The following is a 13,926-nucleotide window of genomic DNA, read 5'->3' on the forward strand; positions in this document are numbered from 1 at the left end:
GGTAGTACCAATCCAATGGAAAGTATCTAATGCAGAGCTCATCCATGAAAAGCATGACAAAACTGAACCAAGTAATAAGACCAATAAATCTTTATGCTATTCTGTGTAAGCTATGGAACTGATAATTTGAACTAAACTAGAGGACCATCTATATGGAAAAAGGATCCTAGGAGACAGTCCAGATGGTTTTAGAAAAGTTAAGACTTCCTTATTTTTAAAATCTTTTGTAACAAACAGTCAACAGTAATGGGCAGAATGAACATAGAATAGGGTTATTTAGATTTTAAAAAGGCTTTTGGTAGAGATCCATGTAAAAGCAAGTCTCAAATTAGAGTCAGTCAGCATTCAAGGTACAGTAATGAGTGTGCATGGACTGTGAACCTGTTTAATGGATAGGAAACAAACAGTATGAATAAGGGACAAATAATTCAATTAAATCAAATTATTGATATAATAAATCTAGTACCACGTGGATCTGTATTATAATGATTGCATTTCCTTATTTATATAATCAACATACCAAACTACGTAATTGCAGATGACCCCAAAATCTGGAACTGCAAATAGTTAAGAATATAAATTCAAAAACACTTAAGCCAAATTTAGAATTTGACAAATAACTATTATGTGCTATTGAATGCAGGTTTGCAAAGCTTTACATGTAAGGAGCAAAAACAAAGAACTACTGAGGAGGGTGACACAGTGGAACAGTGGTCAGCATTGCTGCCTCACAACACTGGGGCCCTGAACTAAGCTCTAGGCCTGGGGTGCTGAGTCTGCTCTCCCCGTGTTCAAGTAGGTTTGCTATGGGTGCTCTGGTTTCCTCCCACAGTCCAAAGACCATACTGGGAGGTTAAATGGCTTCTGAGAAAACTGGCCCTGGTGTGTGTGTGTGCTTGTATCCGTCTGCACCGTGATGGACTGGCGTCCTTTCCAGGGTGTATCCCACCCTGATGTTTGCCAGGATAGGCCCCGACTCCCCCAACACTCTGAATTGGATGAAGCGGTTAGAAAATGGGTGGATGAATTAATAAATATCAATTGCTGCTTCAAAGAGTCATGATTGCAAGCTTTAAAGTGTGAAAAGTTCCGAGTACTTTCACAAGCCACTGTAGTTTAAAGAAAATCCCTGTATTAGTTGTAACATGTATACTGTGCTATATCGAAAGGACACCTCCAATAACAAAGCCCTTAGTACTACTAGTTTGGAGGAAGTGTGTGGACAGGTCCTGTGTGTTTCGTTCAAAGACAAGCCCCTATAGATCTGTGATACCATCAAAAAACAGCACTGTGACTGGACAGAGGCAGAGAACCACAAGGAGCATGTGTTTATAAGACCAGTAATGTCACTATAGATGTGGCTTTTTCTCTTGGCTATTCCGGCTCCGAAAAGACATGAACTGAACCCCAACTGATATCTCTGACCACACTGCCACTTGGGTCGCACACACATGGGTCTGACGGGCCAGATGAGGCCTCAAGGGCCCTAAGTCGTACACCCCTGTGCTAGAGCTGGGCATCACTGCAGTACAAGGGAGGTGCTCATCTTTGCAGATCTACACTGCACAAAACCGAGCTTCACTGGACTTGGTATGAACCTTAAACTAATATCATTGCTTTAGCATTTTACTGTTAGTACTCCATTACACAATGACAATGCAATGTCTGCGAAGCAACAAAAATACAGTCTAGTTGGTTTCTGGCACATCAAGGTGTGACAATGCACCACTGACTGTGGGGGGTCCCTGAAATGGACCTGTGACTCAGAAGTATCTTTTAGGATCAAGAAAAAACAGTCTGTGCAAAACTGAAGAACAAAACTGACTGAACTTTGAAGCTACCATCCCAGGGGATTCTTTTTTATTTATTTATTTTATTATTATTATTTTTTTTAATTTTCACTTTGCCCTCAAATTTCATATCATCTAAGGCTCTTTCAACACAAACTAAATGTTAGCGCCGCTGATCAAGACAATTCTAAATTCTGAATTCTAAGCAAACGCTTCCAAACAGATTGCCAAAGGCTTAGCAATGAAGTAAACATTATTTTTGTGCAAGCATATTCTGATGAGCAATAGTGGACAGACATTGTTAACAGCAGAAATCTATATTTATTATTTTTGGGGAGCGTGTCCCTACTTGATCAGCTGCACAGAGTTGTGTCATGATGTCTTTGCGGGTAACAAAAGAAATCCCCATTAAAATAAATGCTATTCTTTGACTTACTGATGCAAATATATATGGTAAGCAGCAGTCTAACAGGATTAATCAGAGACGATTAATCAGGAGATTAGAAGAGAAATTGGGCCAGCAACAACAATAATCCAAACAAGACAGTTCTAAATTGCTTTAAAAAAAAAAGAGCGAAGAGCTTTTTGGCCAACTAAGCTTTATCAAAAAGAAAGTTCCGTCACCAAATTAGGAAAGTGCAGTATCTGGTTTCTTACACTAACTTTCTTCCCTGACATACTATTCATCTTGTGAGCGCAGAATTTTTACACCACTTTTGATGAGGCATGAAAGATATTTTTGAATAAAATTTGCAAAGCAATGATTATTCAGAACCTTTCAACTTCATACACCGTCTGCAAGAATATTCCCGTTAAGAAGCAGATAAGTCATAAGAAGAGAGGCCCGCAAGAAAATCATCATTCAACTCACTACAACAGCATAGGAATGGAAACACTTTTATAGTTCAAAAAGTAGTTAAATACAAATCTAATTGCTTTGTCCCCATGTGATCCTGATTTTAGTTACTCAGTGTCCCATTACAGTAAAAAGTAGGTATCGTGTGACATCGTCTTACTGTATATCGTATTTCTAACTTCTTCCAACTGCATGGCGAGTGTGGATAAAGAACTCCTCACCTTGACATGAGGTTTAGACAGCAGCTTCAGCAGCTCTCGGATCTCGCTGTTCATGGACTTGTTCTGCAGCTCCTCAGCCAGCTGTAAGGGAGATTGAATTGACACAAAGACCATTAGCCGGAGCATTGTTTTACCCACTGCGTCAGTGACAACCAAGAATCTATCTTGTTCAAGGTTATTACTTTCCAGTGTGTTCAAACAGAAGCCAGCATGAAGAAAAACAGAGCATCAATCACTGGTCTTCCCTGCTAGCCAGTGACAGACCCGATTTAAGCCAGGCCGTTGGGCTCAGTCTAACCCGTGGAACTGTTCCTCAGCATCCGGTTCACATTCTGATTTATTGCGAGCAGGCAGGCAGAGCTGCGGCGCTTCGGTTACATAAACCACTGCCGGCGTGCAGACAAAGGGCTGTTTGTACGAAAACAGGATCCGAACTTCTGACACCGTCTCCGTAGAATGCTTTTTCAGCAAGAGGTGGTGAAAACTCACATCATCGTTTCTGAAACGTCCCACATTCACAGGAGCCGACAGGGGGAAGGGATGGAGGCTGACAGATGCCGGCCTTGGTCAACGGCTACAGAGCCTGGGGCCTGAGGAGCCACTGTCGTGTAATACGTTCGGAAAACACTGAATAAGTATGGATCTTCAGACCGCACAGTGATCAGACAAACCACCGCATGAGCAGTCTGTATCTAAATATGAATTAAAAATTAAGTCCCTCAGTATACGATGGCCCGGGAGTTTATAATTACGAGCACCCAGTTTGCAGGCTACATTTAGGGATGACTAATTACTCTTCAGGTGATGTAAGAGGTCCTGCGTTTAATGAAAGGTACAGCTGTGGCTCAGTGCCTTTAAACCCCCTTTCCTCCCCCTGTCGCCGAGCTCTGTGGACTTTTCCACTGCCAGCATTCCTGAAGCTGACAGCGCCCTGATTGATGACTGCGGCAGCACAGCTGATTCCCCTGTCCTCTCTAGGAAACCCGCTCTCCAGTTCACCAAGCGGCGCCCACTTGCAGCGGGGAGGCCATCGCAGCTGGCTGGCAGCTCGAGCAGAGACATGAACACAGGCAAAGAGCTGAAAACTTAACAGGGGGGAAAAAATACTTTGTACTGTTTGTGACCTGCACTGGGTATTAGCATCTGATAAGAGATAAGAATTTATTCCACTTGGTTTTATTTCAGAGGCTTATACGATTCTTTAGAAGCAAATGTATAGAACATGCTGGTCAAGAAAAGATAAAGCACATTTTTACAGCAGACGGGGCACACAATTAGCAGATACAGGATCCCGTACTACTAGGGCTAAGATTAGACTTTTGTGCTGGGATGCCCAGAGACAAGCTGGAAAAGCTCAAGGTGAAATTTCATCGTTTGCATTTGGATGTACAGCAGTGCTAACATTTAGAACATGTTCCACACTGTACACTGTGCCAGGTCTCACCCGGCAGCCCTAATGTAATGAAGAAAGTCGCAGGGAGAAGTGACCCTCATTTTTGTCTTTCTGTTCTTAGAAAATGGACATCTTCAGCGTGCACTGCCTCTGCCCAGTTCACAGAACGAAGTCAGACTCCACACGTTTTCATATAGTCCTATGTCCTATACCTATATAATCCTACCTCAGAAAAAGAACTTTCCCATCTTATTTGTCCTTCCTTGAATCTCTATAGGAATTCAAGATTCCGCTCTGAAAGAAACTGATGTGAACTTGCACCAGATGACGCACAATCAGAAGCTCGGGCAGGAGTCTTGGTATCCCATCTCACAACACAACAGCGCCATTAGCTCAAGTGGTGTCACTCGTCCAACTTGTCCAGCTCACAGTGTTAGGAAAGCAGCAGACGTCTCTGACGGCTCACACATCAGAGCAACGTGCATGTTGCCTATCCTTGCGCTGCCGGCTGGAGAGATGCAGAAGCCGAGTCAAGCCAATTAACAATTGGCAATTACAACTTTGGTACAGGGAGGGTATTAAAACATTTCTGGCAAATCCAAAATCCTAAAAAGAACCTACAATTCTAATATTTTAAAGTGCAGATGGGAACGAGAAGAAATGGTATAAAGCAACATTTATTTGGTGGGTTAATGTACTTGATTCCTTCCTTAGCCTAGTTCTAATTCTTTACATTCTGTAAATCATTTCCTGAGACCAGCAAATGTGTATAAGGGCTTCTGAAATATAATGTGAAATAATGAAAAATGGGGAACCCGAAAAGGTCTGTAAGAAATATCAAATGTAATCTTTTCTACTGGCCATTAATGGAATAAAAATCACAGCAGATCCTCTTTCCTCTTTCTTTCTGCGACTGTTATAGACTCTGTGGAATTTACTTTGCTACGCCTGAGCAGGGGATTCGACAGCGGAAGGTTTGTTTTTCATAACTTGTCTCTCTTCTCCCGCAGCGTTGCGGTGTGTCTCTGGAGTTGAGTTCGGCGCACCTAATGACCTCACCGCGAAGGCCTGCTTCATAAAGAAGCTTTCTTTCTGGACCTTGAACTCCGGGCTTTGCCCTCGTCTTCTTATTCTGGTTGACACGAACATCGGGGGGGGTTCCTAAAGAAACACTGCTCTTAAGAGCCCCTCCGTACAACACGCAGGGCTTGGGTGAATATCACTTTTTTCTTGTTCCTGACTCAGGACTAATTACAATGATGTATAGCTGCACTTTCTTAAAAAGAAGAGAAATCCTTTTTAAGCACTTTTAATTACAATGAACAGACCCTGGGATGCTGACAAACCACAGATCATTAAGCCGTTGACTTTCTCCTTTCCTATCCAGACTGCCCTTCGGTTTACACAGGTGTGTATGTAATATAACTGAATGTTACATTTAACGATCAGCAAGAGAGGCAGAGGCAGCAGGTCATTTAAAAAGCACAAATTTATGACAAAGAGGGTTAAAATTATGACTTCAGGAAATTAACCATTCCATCAGAGGTAACGATTTTGATAGTATATTCCAGAGGGTACGGGGGCTACTCGGAAAGTGGTTGTATCAATAAATCACTCGTCAAGAATACAGGTGAATGGTGACAGGTCCTTCCAAATTTATTTATTTCATATGCCTCATTTCTTTTGTTGTACCTGTCGTTTTTCTTTGCCTGTCAGGTGCCTCACGCTCCCATCCATCATTATTTTTCTTGCACATTCCTCCACTCCTTCCGTTCCCCAAAATACCATTTGCTTGACAATTCCCTCCCTCCCCTGAGGGGGGGGAGGGGTGGGGGCGGGGGGGAGAGGGCCGAGACCTGGAGTTTCTATCACATGGCAGCTAAAACTGAAACAAGGGCGCTCCCTAGATGCCCCGTGTGTGTGAAGCAGAGAGGTCAGCACAGCCAGCTCGTGCGAAAAGGGCGAGATTTTGAAGTGCGAAAAATCAACAATCCAGCCAAAAAACCTATGGGAGGTTGGAGGTTTTTTTGGGTTTTTTTTAAGGGAGAAAACAACTGGTCTCGGAGGCGGGGGACACTCACGGTATCCGCCAGGGCTCCTGCGCTGTGCAGCACTGGCGGCGGGCACTGTTTCTCATAGCGCTGCAGCTTCTCGTGAATCTGCAAGGGAAGAGGAGAGCGATCAGGACTGACTAGGTCGAAAGCTGGGTGGGCTAAGGGCAGTGAGGTGGGGGGGGGGGGGGGGGGGAATCTAGCGGGTTCAACATCACCAGGGAGCATGGAAGCATAAGGAGGCTAAGAAAGGCAGTGCAAACAGAACGTCTCGGCTCCCAGAGTATCTGCTAACAAGAGAAACATCCGAGTGGAAAGGTGTCAAGGACCGTCTGACACATTAAAGTAATTTATCATTAAACATCACGCAACCCCCCCCAAAAATAGTGGTGTTTGAAAAACACGGATTGAGACAGAGGAATTGAGTAGCGGGTAAAGAGGCAGCCTTGCTCCGCAGGGAATTCACTCCGCAAGTATCCTCTTTCTTCACTTCTGCCTTGCATCATTTTTTCCTTCATACCAAAAAAAGAATCACACTACATACTGTCATGCTACAGCACAGCCTAACAAATGGATATTAAGATATTACACAACAGTTATCGCTTTCTCTTTCAGAATGTATTTCTTTGGGGGTTCCATTTTTGCTTTTTTAGTTTAAATTTTAGTTTATATCTGTATTCCGTGAGTGAGATGTCACTCCGTGAACCAGAAACTTTTACAGCACTTGCGACCTACAGGTAACTGCTATAACAAAGGAGACATCAACACAGAGTGTCTTAATAGGGCACTGGGCCACCATGAGCTGCATGACCAGCTTCAGTGCCTTGGCATAGATTCTACAAGTGTCTGGAACAGAGATGCGACACCATTCTTCCACAAGAAATCCTACCATTTGGTTGTCTTGTTGATGGTGGTGGAAAACGCTGTCTCAGTCAGCACTTCGGAATCTCCCATAAGGGTTCAAGTGGGTGGAGATCTGGTAACTGGGGGGGCCAAGGCAGGTGGTTTACATCATCTTCGTGCTCATCAAAGCATTCAGTGCCCCCTATTGGCCTTTGGATGGGGGCATTGTCTTCCTGGAAAACTCCACTCCCGCCAGAATAGAAATGCCTCACCAGAGCATGAACGTGATCACTCAGAACAGTTCTGTATTTACTGGCATTTCCCTTAACGTCTAGGGGGTTCAGTGGACCTAAACCGTTCCAGGAAAATGCACACCACACCATAACAGAGCTGCTAGAACCCTTGACCGTGGGAAACAAGCGCTTGGGCCAGTAGGCCTCTTTTGGCCAGAGATGTACATGTCCACTTGTTGAGAACAGGGTGAAGAACGACTCTTCTGATCAATGACTTTTTTCCCCACTGCTTAGTAGACCGCTACCTGTGTTCTTTGCACCACTGTACTCACAGAAGTGCATTTTTGTGTAATAAGATGTAATGGGGGCTCTTTGCAGCCTAAACTCAGTATCTTTCTCGTGAAGCTCTCTGAGGACTGTTCTTGATGAAACTGCCTGCTCATGCCTTAGATTGCCCATTTGCAGTTGGCTGATTCAGAGTTACTCATCTGTTTTGCCTTGCATCTCGAAACATGGACATCACGGTCAAGGAGTATGTGCTTCCGCCCTCAGTTGTGTATTTCCCCCAGACTTTCATGCCAACATCACCTCCGTCACTGTTCCTCATGAAACATCAGCAAGTCGAGCAGTCTTCATTAGTGAAGCTCCTGCCAAAAGTGCCCCAACAATCACCCTCTCTCAAAGTCACCGAGATCTCCTCTTCCAGCCATGGTAGACAAAAAAATGGGCAACTGGGCCTGCTCAACATTTTTTATACATGACCATGAGGCATGCTGGGATGTTAATTGTTCAATTAACTCAAGAACCTTATCTGTGTGGAAACACCCGCTTTCAACATAATTTGCATCACTCATGTACTGTGTTTCCTTTATTTCCTTAATTACCTGAACTTCTAAACATATAGGCAGTAGAGTCAGTGGAGTGTAATGCTTTAACTCTTAAATAAAACAAACTCATTTGGTCATTGTCAATCAATGTTGAAAACAAAGGCAGGAATGAAAAATGATAGTCAAAGAAAGTTAACAGACATTAGGCTTTCTGAGTGGCTCAACTGATAAAGGATTTCCGCACCCAAGCATCTAATTTGGCCATCTCTTGAAAGAAGCCAGGTTTTTAAGGTTAAGCCTAAATACCTGGGCAGCTTGTTCCATGCACACACAACACTGTGAGCATTTTGAGTATATGCATTAAATCCCCTTGTAATCGTCTCTGTTCTAGACTATAAGGATTCTGCACTTTTAGCATGTCGGTGTAGGACATTTCTTTGGGCCAAGGAACCTATATAGTTGCACTTCTCTGGACTGACTCCAGGGTGAAATATATTTTCTGTATTAGGGAAACCAAAACAGTACACAATATTGTAAAATGAGGTCTTACTAGCGCGCTGAACAACTTTAACGTAACATCCCTTGAGCCTTGAGGAAGTGCTGAAAGGCAGTCAGAGATGTGGTAGCTCTGGCTTCTGAGAGTAGATCTTTGCAGAGGAGTGGATGTGGAGGAGAGGGGGAGACAGGGGACTGGGGAGAGGCAGGAGCAGAGAGGAGCAGTTGAGATTGAGCTTGTGGAGACGAGATGTGTGTGACAGTAAGGAGCCCTTCGAGGGAGAGGAATTACAGTGTTAATAACAGGACAACGGTGTGAAAAATGTGAGCAGCAGAATTCTGAATGAATGAAAAACCTTTAAGGGATGTTTGAGAACCAATTCCCAAAAACTCACAGATCAATCACATCATTACCTTTAGGCTCAAAAAGAGACTGAATTCATCTGGACATTCAGAAGTGGATTTGAACGACGGAATTGAATATTCATTTAGCTCAAGTAGCAAATATACCGGAGATATCAAAATGACCAGAATACCACACCTAATAATTCCCTGATATCAAATGCATACTAACGGCAGTAAGAAATAATTAATTATTAATTTAAACATACGTAGCACTGCTGTTTTCTGTCTCAAGGAATTAAGATGTACATTTGTGCAAGAATTCACACCATCCATCTCTGTGACACGTAGTATTATTCATATACCCTATATAATTAACTTCATACTTAGCCTAGAAATCTTTAATGATGTTTTATGTTTAGTATGTCATGTCTGCCAAGAACAACCCTTTTAGGTAATTCACATTCTGGCTTTGAAAGAGCACAACCACTGGGTTCAATTCCCCATGCAAAGTCGACATTATTCTACACATAAAATACTCTGCATTACATCTGTCATTCAATTACACCCAGAGGTGCTCCGCCAGTTCAGGCAGCTCGTATACAATGCATGCACTGATAGCAGTAAAAAGAGCAGACGTCCATGAGAAATGGAGAAGAAGAAACTTATGATAAACCCTTCCTTGTGGCAAAGGGTGCCTGCTGAGAGGAGTTCTTGCAATAAGGTTGTTATAAAGTCAGGGAAAATGACTTTTCAGTCATTTTCCCTCCCCTCAGTCCCAAAGTCCTCTGAAGGACATAGAGAAAAATACTGCTTTCATCTCCACTGAAATTTAAAAGCTGAATCTGTGTCCCTTTCGATGTGCTCCAATCCAGAAAATGACATCTGCTTTGAACGTTACAAAGTGTCTGGTTAGTTGCTGTGGAATCTTCTTGGTGAAGGCAAGATGAAATGCTTTATTTACAGCTCAGGCCGGGATCCAATAGACTGTCCATCTACAGAAAAATGTGCCTCTCTGACGATGTCTCGCATTTAAAAGCTATTACTGCACTTTACATATCATAGCACAAATTCTTCAGGCCTCGAGTGATACAGCCTTTGGCAGGGACACCGCTTTAGTGGAAAAACTACTCGTCACTGGAATAAAGGCACTGCGTTTGTAACCGTGGAGGCATAAAAAGTTGAGGATCAAGAATGCACATGAAGTTAAAGGAGGATTATCCATCCATTTTATAACCACAACCCAGTACAGGGTCACGGGGGTTGTTCGAGGTTGCACCCTGGACGGGACGCCAGTATATTGCAGGGCAAAGAAACAAACACACTCGCACACACTCACACCAGGGCCAATTTTCCCAGAAACCAAATAACCTACCAGTATGTCTTTGGATTGTGGAAGGAAACCAGAGCACCCAGAGGAAACCCAGGTGAACATACAAACTCCACACAGATAGCACCTCAGGTCTGGAATTGAACCCATGGCCCTGGTGCCGGGAGGCCTTAATGCTAACCGCTATGCCACCCCAAAAGGAGGATTATTAAGAAACAAAATACTTATTGCTGGTTACTTAAAAAAAACTCTACATAAAACGGAGCTTGAAATATTTGAAGGACAGATGTTGTCTTTTACCTGTCTCTAGAACTTACGTAATGCTGGTCAAGATATCTCTCCTTTCTAGAAAGGATCATATCCACAAACTCCGTTTCATCTATTTAAAGTTGTAGACAACTTACACTGGAGCCAAACTGCCACTATATCAGGCATTCAGTCACCACGTCGGAAGAAAAATTAAAGCAGCTACAGTACTTCATAAAAAACTCCATATTCAGTGCTTGGACAAATTAGACATTTGAAATCTTCCCTGCCTAACAAACTACTACTTAAAGGGAAAAAAAGAGTGAGACCCTTATTACTCATGAACAGGATCGCTGCAGCCTAAGTCATGGTTCACAAGGAAGGAGGTAATGGTGAATGGCAGACACCTGCCCCTGCAACTCTATTACAAAGCCTTGTGATCTTACTTCCCTTTGACTTTAAATTATGTATTTGATCTGTGTGTCTGCTATCTAAATGTTACAGGACAGAAGTGCCCTGAGACATGTTGGGGAAAAAAACACCAAAACCTATTGATACATCCTATAACAAGAAAAAAACATTTCTACAGTGATCATCTTTTATTTTTGGGAGGATTACAAAAAAACGGTAATGTCCATGAGGGAGATTTTCAGACGAAGGGGAACCGATACAACAGGTTCCAATGCAGAGACTTATACTGCAAGGTATTAAATTATGTTGAAGATTTTATGGCAAACTGTTTACTTAGGCTACAAACTACCATGACCCGAAAATTCCTGAGCGACTGAGTCTTAGTCAGATGATGCAAGATTTTTATACCCGTTTCCCTTTTGCACAACCTACAGGTTCTGCAAACTTAGAGCTGGAAGCCCCAGCGGCCTGTGGGAATGGGAGAAGCAGACAAACTAAATAATTATACCTTTCAACGCTGGAGCGTACCTATCCTTCAAACTGAAGAAAATGGACCTTATGATTTTCAGGAGTCCAGGTATTAGTTCTGATCGAGTCGGCCCCCACAAAATGCAGCCATACTTTTAAATCAGATACCGTTGAAAATTAAGAGATTAACCTTCACTTCCCAGCGGTCATTGTAATGTGGTAGGATATAAGAGTTTGCAAAAAGGTTGCGTCAGAAATCCCCTCATTTTTGCAATGAATACATCTTGTCAGCTTTTCTATCTAGCATTTTCTATCCCAGCTGGTGCCCGATGAGCAGATCAAACGTTGTGCCTAGTGCCCAGGAGTGTATTTTTATAAAATAGGGGTTTGCCCATGAGCAGGATCTGTGGAGAGCACGGAAACGGGCAGAAATTGTCCTTCGAGCTCTCTAAATAAATGAACACGCATCTGGTAAAGTGTCTAGAAATGAGTACATGGCAATATTGTATTACTGTGCTGAGAGCCTGTTTGGAAGCAAAGAGGTCCTGTTTAACGTCCTAGAAGATGGATTATTTTGACCTTTAGGAATTGTTTCCATCTGGATCTGTTAAACTATATCCTATATCCACTGCCTGGATTACAATTGCTAATCCAAAACACCTCATTACCTCATTACAAAACAGACAGCACCTAGCTGTCACAAAAGGCACAGGCAGTCAGATGTAGGAGCTCTACAGTAAAATTCATGTCATTTAAAAATATTTATTCAAGCCCTCCCGATATATCAAGGGAGCCTGCTGTTCTTCCTTCAAAGCGATGGAGAAATGTGTTTTTACGAGTGCCATAAAACATCCACAGAGCACAAGTAACCGAACTGCATATTGCAGGAGCAACAAGTGCCTCAAAATGACAAGCACGTCCTCTCTCACTCCTGCAAAGCAAGGAACGGAGCATAATATTACCACCAAAAAAAAAATGACAAACGTTATCGGAAAGCTTTTTTAGTAACATAAGCATGAATGACTGCATTTGTGGGCTTACTGACTGCCAAGCTAGCCGTCTGCAGAATGCTGTATAGCACTACTGCCAACGTGGAGTGGCAGACAGTTCATCAATGCCACCAAGGCAAGGGCAATGCCAAATGAAAGTTTTGGTTGCACTTGCCGATTTCCTGCATCGTTAATATCCCCCCCCCCCACCACCACTACGAACACACATCCACCCTTTCCAAGCTTAATGAAGAATAACTCTTCATTCCTTCAAAGCTTACCAATACTCAGAAAATGCACCTTTTCAAGAACCTGCTGAGGGAGGTCTAGCATCTCTGTCGGATTATATATTCTCCAGACATTTGTTTAAATATGGCTGGAAAGCATTACAGTTTATTCCCCAAACAGGGCAAAGAAACATTAGGGGTAATACAACTCCAATCTCTTGGGACAGGCATATCATTAAGCTGGAGTATAAATTTACTGATGGAGCAATATCAAAGAAACGGCAATTTTCTCCAAGTTGAGCTCACACTGTACTTGATGTATAAGTTATCTCACTGCTTTTTCTTCGATGCACAGAAGTAAATAAGCACCAGAATACCACGTGAAATACAGACTTATCCCTTCTGCAGGGTGTTAAACCAATACTGTGTGAGAACACCTTCAGTATCATTTTCACTTGACTATTTAAATAGTTAACATCCCATTTCCTTACCATGCAAGCAATTCAAAGCAGCACATACAGAATCGATATATGTATTTAAATGATTTATACTGTAGAAGCTACTGGATGTTTTCATATTTGTGGGGAAAAAATATCTATAAAAACTCTTCAAGATGTTGCCCATTATTATAAAATGAGACTGTATTACATTTTTGGATTACTTGTTTCTCTGTAGGATTATTTTGCTGTCCTGTTATAGGTTTATTAAACAAACATTTCTAAGATGCCGATACCCCTGCTTAAAAAAAAGACCTTTAGGCAATTTTCAGTTATCATTACTTTAGAACAAATAAGATTTACTACTGGTGATTCTTACATGCCTTTTTAAAGTGATAAAATATATCATAATTTTATAATAAAAACACTTCTAAAAAGCAAATTCACAAAGTTTCTGAAGGAAATTAGCATTCTGAAACTCAGAGATAAAGAACTACGCCCATAACACAAAGCACAAGGAGAACTTCTCCTCAGCTTCTATTTCCTTAGCAGTAAGACTCAGGGCAGGCTGCTACACTAGGAATTCCTGTAAGAGATTTTCTTACATTCAACTATTGTCAGGCCCGTCTACTACAACTGCAACTGTGTCATGTGTTAATACAGTTAAATTCTACTTGGAACTGTAATTGAACTTGGCACACCCACACGACTGTATTTCTAATTATGCCGTGTAATTCATTAATTACAGTTCAATTATAACACTTTTT

At 42.2% G+C, this 13,926-nt stretch overlaps 1 protein-coding gene across 2 annotated transcripts in view; it reads right to left on the reverse strand.

Moving 5' to 3' along the window:
- Positions 1 to 13,926, reverse strand: part of mpp7a (MAGUK p55 scaffold protein 7a) — a 141,484-nt gene that overhangs the window by 60,613 nt on the left and 66,945 nt on the right. For both annotated transcript variants that reach the window (XM_088918544.1, XM_088918545.1), the window contains 2 exons: positions 6,342 to 6,419; positions 2,868 to 2,948 (listed from right to left, as the gene is read on the reverse strand). In XM_088918544.1, the coding sequence (XP_088774670.1) occupies positions 2,868 to 2,948; positions 6,342 to 6,419 (159 nt within the window). The remainder of the gene's footprint in view (positions 1 to 2,867; positions 2,949 to 6,341; positions 6,420 to 13,926) is intronic.

Source organism: Atractosteus spatula, chromosome 6 (assembly GCF_055471065.1).
Source record: "Atractosteus spatula isolate fAtrSpa1 chromosome 6, fAtrSpa1.hap1, whole genome shotgun sequence".
NCBI lineage: Eukaryota > Metazoa > Chordata > Actinopteri > Semionotiformes > Lepisosteidae > Atractosteus > Atractosteus spatula.